Raw genomic sequence first — 5,883 nt, forward strand, 5'->3', positions numbered from 1 at the left:
GAACCCGGGAGGCGGAGCTTGCAGTGAGCCGAGATCTGGCCACTGCGCTCCAGCCTGGGCAACAGAGCGAGACTCCGTCTCAAAAAAATAATAATAATAATAAAATAAATAAATAAATAAATAAGCCCTTCTTTGTAAACCCTGAGTACGATGCTTGGCACTCCCCCGGCTCAGCTCGGCTCAAGGCCACCTCTTCTGGGAAGCCTGCCCTGAAGCCTCCACCACACGGCTCCCAGCCCAGAGCTCCTACCCAGCCTGCTGCATCCATTTAGCCCGTCTTTCTCAGGCTGGTCAGGTCTTGCCCACAAGGCTGGACATACCTGTGAGGCCCCGAGGTCTCAGGATGGGTGGCGAGGTGGCCAGAGAGCTGCCTTTTGACCCAGCAGGGGAGCCCAGTGAATGACTCTGGCCAGAGACACCCCTGCATTTAGGAGAATCACAGGCCTCGACCTGCACTCTGCCTCAGGCTGGCTCTGGGAAGGGCAGGGGTCGGTCTCAGGAGGATAAGTCAGAGGAGGTCTCACAGTCTACCCCCAGCCCACCCTCATCTCGGGACCAACCCTTCTGGAGGATCCTTCCGTCACCCCCGGCCCCACCCCCATCCCACACAAGAGCCCTTGGCCAGGGCCCCGACTCCGACCTGGGCATTAGAATCTTCCTGCCAAGAACAGGCTCCAGTTTTTCCAAGTCCCAGAGGAGGCTGGGGAGTGACAGGCCTCCTGAATAAATCCAGCCCAGACCCCTCAGCCAGGGAGGCAGCTCCCTCCTCTCCCGCCCAAGGAGCAGGCCGAGCCGCCCCGCCCCTCGTACCTCTGCGGGCTCCTTGCTGCCACACACGACGTTCCTCTGGTCCCACTTGGGTGCTCCCCACACTCTGCCCGGGCTCCAGCCAGCCCAGCCCAGCCCACCCCTCCCCTCCCACCAGGACCTTTACTCTCAGCCAACCCCTGTTCAGGTTGCCTTCTCTTCTGGTAAATATTGACTTGCACATCCGGTTAAACATTGACCTTGAAGCCAGAAGCCCCTTTCCCACCAGGGTGTCTAATCCTGAGGCAGCCACACAGACCCCCTATATTCGGGTCCCCCCTGAGCCTGGAAAGAGGAAGTCCACGAGGAGAGAGGTGAAGAGACTGGATCTGGCTAGCCAAGAGGGCGGATCCAGAAGGCACAGGAACCTAGCACTGTGTTAAGCCTTCCAGAGACCCCACGAGGTGTGGATTATCCCTGGTTCAGCCAGGCTCAGGCTCAGAGAGGCCGTGTGACCTGCCCAAGGACACAGAGCTGGGCTGAGTCACATCCAGATTCTCACTTCCATTGTCCTTTCTTCTCCCCGAGAGCTGCCTCCCGCTCCCGAGGGGAGGAAAGGGGAAGCCACAAAGCCTGTGCAGAGAGCCCGGGATAGGAAGCTCACCCCCAACCTCACAAGCCCGGGATCCGGGGTGGCTGCCTTCAGACTGGGCCCGGAAGGCAGGGGGTAAGGGAGGAGAGATGAGAGGGACTCGGCCTGTCCCACCGTCCTGCCACTCCGGAGCAATATCTCTTTCCCCAACCCAAGCGTGAGGGTTTTGGAAACTGGCCCGGGGCTGTGTGAACCAGAAGCCTGGCAGCCCGTGCAAAGATCAGGTTCCTTCCCACCTTCACATCTGCTCTTCACTGCCCTGCATCAGGCCGCTTCCCACCCTCACACCTGTTCACTGCCCTGCATCAGGCCGCTTCCCACTCTCACACCTGTTCACTGCCCTGCATCAGGCCGCTTCCCACCTTCACACCTGCTCTTCACTGCCCTGCATCAGGCCACTTCCCACTCTCACACCTGTTCACTGCCCTGCATCAGGCCGCTTCCCACCTTCACACCTGCTCTTCACTGCCCTGCATCGGGCTGCTTCCCACCTCACTGTCCTGGAAACTGCTGGGTCTCAACTTTCCCCACTCTGACACCACCAGCAAGATAAGCCTCAGGCTGGGAGCGGTGGCTCACACCTGTAATCCCAATACTTTGGGAGGCTGAGGCGGGAGGATCGCTTGAGCCCAGCAGTTGGAGACCAGCTTGGGCAACATAGTGACCCTCCATCTCTACTGAAAAAAAAAAAGACAAGCCTCAGTTTGCCCCATGGCTCTTCCAAAGGATTTATTGGTCCTATTTACATCTATTGCAAATTGTGAGGAGGCAGCAAGGGCCAACCCCTGGACCTCATCTCCGTCTAGAAGGTGAGGCTGCAGGGATGCTTAAGTTTTCCTCTGGCAGAGACCCGAGGTGCAGAGATGATTCTTCTCACTCCTTCGCTCAGGGTCGTGGAGTCCCAGCAGGGGTTCAGGGCCCAGAGGCTGCCCTGCTCAGCTCAAGGCACAAACACTGTAGTTAGGGGTAGGCAGGCAAGGCATGGGCTCACTCCGGGCAGGCACCACTGGCCAAGTGCACCTTCTCTCCCCTGCTCCTAGCCTCTTTCTTCCTTCCCCTCCTGGTCCCACACTGGCCAGGGCCTGGGTGGGTGGCCACTTAAACCCCAGACCCAGGCCCTTAACTCCTGGACCATGGCCAGCCTTCCTTAGGCTGGAATCCAAGCACCATCAGTGCTCTGGACCAGGCCAGATTCCCTGTCCCAGAGGGACGGGGCAGAGAGAGCCCAGTGTGGGGTGAGGGGCTAGAGACCGGCTGGGCAGGGCCAGTCTCCCTTCCCCTTCCCGAGCCTCCCTGTCCTCATGTGGACCCAGAGGGCAGAGCTGGGGAGAAGTGAAGGTAGCAATGCTTCTTCCTGCTCTTACTTCCTGCTTGCTAGGAGCAGTGCGTCCCCAAGTCATGAATGAGACTCCTCTGGCAGGCTTGGTGGCTCTGGTGATTTAAGGGCCGGGACTCCCCCACTCCAGTTGGAGGCCCTAGTTGGCAGGACATGTGGGCACCCAGGGCGTGGGACCCAGGGCCTCCGGGGAGGCAGCTGCTGCTCGGGGAACAGGGTGAGCAGACACGCTCCCGCAGATGTCTTCCCACCCTTGCCCGGCCAGCTCCTGCCTCAGCCTATGCCAGGAGGCGGATAACTCCATTGTCTGAGCCCAGCAGGAGGTGGCGTTTGGTGGGCAGCAGGGCCAGGCTGGTGAGCGTGCCGCGGAAGTTCTCAGAGCTCAGCTTCGTGGTGGCCTGGGAGGGCGGCTCAAGCAGGGAGCAGACGCCAATCTTGTTGGACACAGTGCCGGTGACCGCCTCGCTGCCGTACAGGTCAAAGGTGTGGATGGGGTCGGACGCTGACTTATAGTGATGGGTGGGTTTCTGCTCCAGCTCCTTCCAGACGGTCAAGGAATGGTCAGAGGAGGAGCTGACCAGGACGCTGCCCTCCACCGCCTGTCCCGGGAGAGGAGAGTCTCAGCAGGGTCCTGGGACCTTCCGCATACCCTTGAGCCCCAAGGCCTCCCCAGTTCCCTCCGCAGTCTCTCCAGGGAGACAGGCCGTCCTGGGTGGGTGACAGACCACCACCCTCCCACACACACCATATTCGTGTTTCATTTTTTTTTTTTTTTTTTGAGACAGAGTCTCGCTCTGTCGCCCAGGCTGGAGTGCAGTGGCCGGATCTCAGCTCACTGCAAGCTCCGCCTCCCGGGTTCACGCCATTCTCCTGCCTCAGCCTCCCGAGTAGCTGGGACTACAGGCGCCCGCCACCTCGCCCCGCTAGTTTTTTGTATTTTTTAGTAGAGACGGGGTTTCACCGTGTTAGCCAGGCTGGTCTCGATCTCCTGACCTCGTGATCTGCCCGTCTCGGCCTCCCAAAGTGCTGGGATTACAGGCTTGAGCCACCGCGCCCGGCCTGTTTCATTTTAATACACTCAGCATCCGTGACCCAGTCATCACTAAGTTGAGAACGACCCATAGGCATGGTGCCAGGCGTGCACGTGACAACCTTGACCTTCGTAACAACCCTATGCGGTGGATGCTGCCATTGTCCCCATTTCACAGAGAGGAAAAGCGAGGCTCAGAGAAGTGAAGTAACCATACCAAGGTCATGGGGCCAGTAAGCAGCAGAGCTGGGATTCACACCCAGGCTGACCCCAGAGCCGTCCTGATACTTTCTTGGAAAGTTAGAATTTAGGGTAACTCGAGCTCAGGGTTCCCTGGGGCTCTGGAGGGAGCCAGTGACGGCCTGCTCTCAGCAGGGTAATGCAGGACTCCTGGCCTCCAGCCAAGACGGGGAGGAAAGTCCCAGCTGCCTGCAGAAATCCTCCCACACGTAGCCCTGTTCCTCCCCTCCTGGGTCTCCCTGAGCAGCTCCCTGAGGCCTGTGACTGAGAATGGAGGGAGGGGAGGGGAAGGAGAGGGGCAGGATCCCCAAGCCCAGGCCGGCTCCTGCCCCCGCCAGGGCAGCCCAGCAGGGCCATGGACTCTGCTCAGTGGTCCGCGGGCAGTAAACAGCCTCCCAGCTGAGCTTTATTTAACCTGAACTGGGTCACGGACGGGACCTGACCCCTGATCCTCCAAGCAAGACAAATATGGACAAGGGTTACTCATTAGAACATCTCCATGAGCAACAGGGTCAGCCCTGCCCTGTGGCTCCCGCCCCCATGGCCTGCCTGCTGCTGAGGCCCCTGCAGTGCGACTGGCTCCCAAGTTGGCCCAGGAGGGCCACCCTCCCTGCCCATCAGTCCTGGACCAGGTATATAAGACAGACCAGCTCGAGCCTGTCCCTGGGCAGGCAGGCCCTAAGCAGGGGTGATGGCTGGACACGGGCGGGGGCCGCATAGCAAGGGGAGGGGGACCTGGCCTGTCACCTTGATCTGCAGAATGTCCCCCTCGTGGGCTGGCCAGCCTCGCAGAACCAGGCCCGTGCGGGTGTCCAGGAGCACCATGAAGCCCGAGGAGAAGCCGGCCACGACGCTACGGCCGCTAGGGCTGACGGCCAGGGCGCGGACAAGCCCAGGGTTCAGCCCACCGCCCAGTCGGAACTCGTGCTGCAGGGAGAGGGCGGCTGAACTGAGGCACCGCCTTCCCATCCCACGCTCCCCAAGGCCCTGCCCCCCACCCAAGCCCCCACGGCAGGAAGGCCTGAGCCTCTGACCCTCATCAAGGGGCATGAAAAGCCCAGAACCCCACCCCCATCACAGGCCAGAGTACTGCCCCACAGGGTGTGCGGCTGCGGGTGATCTAGCACCAAAGAGAAACTAACTAGTGCCCCAGAACGACATCCTGGCTTTCTGTTTTGGGGGAGTCTCTCCTCCCTGCCAGGTCCCCAGAGAACCAGGCGAGTGCTCAGGGCACTGGACCCCCCTGACCTGCAGACCCGGCTTCCTGCAGTCCACAAAGCGCAGGGTAGAGTCAGAGCTGGCCATGGTGATGCTGGTGTGGGGGGCGGGCATGACAGCCACCGCGGTCAGAGGCACCCGGCTGTCCAGCGGCTCCACTGTGCGAAGGGTCTTCCCTGGGAAGGAAAGTCACAGTGGATCTGGGATCGCAGCAGCTGATAGACGAGCCCTGGGAGCTTCTAATCCCCCAACTCACCACACAGCTGCCTCCCGTCCCCCAGGGATCCTTAGAAAATGCTAAAGATGTTTCTTTTTTTTTGAGACCGTCTCCCAGGCTGGAGTGCAGTGGCGCGTCTGGGCTCACTGCAACCTCCACCTCCCAGGTTCAAGCGATTCTCCCACCTCAGCCTCCTGAGTAGCTGGGATTACAGGCACCCGCCACCACGCCCAGCTAATTTTTTTGTATTTTTAGTAGAGACGGGGTTTCGCCATGTTGGCCAGGATGGTCTCCAACTCCTCGCCTCCCAAAGTGCTAAGATTACAGGTGTGAGCCACCATGTCCAGCCTAAAGATGTTTGTTGGCCGGGCGCGATGGCTCACGCCTGTAATCCCAGCACTTTGGGAGGCCGAGGCGGGTGGATCATGAGGTCAGGAGATCGA

General features: G+C 60.3%; 2 protein-coding genes across 4 annotated transcripts in view; both read right to left on the bottom strand.

Moving 5' to 3' along the window:
* SERPINF2 (serpin peptidase inhibitor, clade F (alpha-2 antiplasmin, pigment epithelium derived factor), member 2) overlaps positions 1-884 on the bottom strand; it is a 21,382-nt gene extending 20,498 nt beyond the window's left edge. Inside the window, exon 1 of the mRNA XM_011987269.1 lies at positions 811-884. The gene's annotated coding sequence lies outside the window, so the exon portion shown is untranslated. The remainder of the gene's footprint in view (positions 1-810) is intronic.
* Positions 885-2,106: 1,222 nt separating this feature from the next.
* Positions 2,107-5,883, bottom strand: part of WDR81 (WD repeat domain 81) — a 23,724-nt gene continuing 19,947 nt past the window's right edge. For 2 of the 3 annotated variants that reach the window (XM_011987271.1, XM_011987272.1), the window contains 3 exons: positions 5,254-5,399; positions 4,753-4,932; positions 2,107-3,334 (listed from right to left, as the gene is read on the bottom strand). In XM_011987271.1, coding sequence (XP_011842661.1) covers positions 3,014-3,334; positions 4,753-4,932; positions 5,254-5,399 — 647 coding nt within the window. In that variant the 3' untranslated portion in view covers positions 2,107-3,013. The remainder of the gene's footprint in view (positions 3,335-4,752; positions 4,933-5,253; positions 5,400-5,883) is intronic. The other variant, XM_011987270.1, reaches the window with a different exon arrangement.

This window comes from Mandrillus leucophaeus, unplaced genomic scaffold (assembly GCF_000951045.1).
Source record: "Mandrillus leucophaeus isolate KB7577 unplaced genomic scaffold, Mleu.le_1.0 Scaffold306, whole genome shotgun sequence".
Classification (NCBI taxonomy): domain Eukaryota; kingdom Metazoa; phylum Chordata; class Mammalia; order Primates; family Cercopithecidae; genus Mandrillus; species Mandrillus leucophaeus.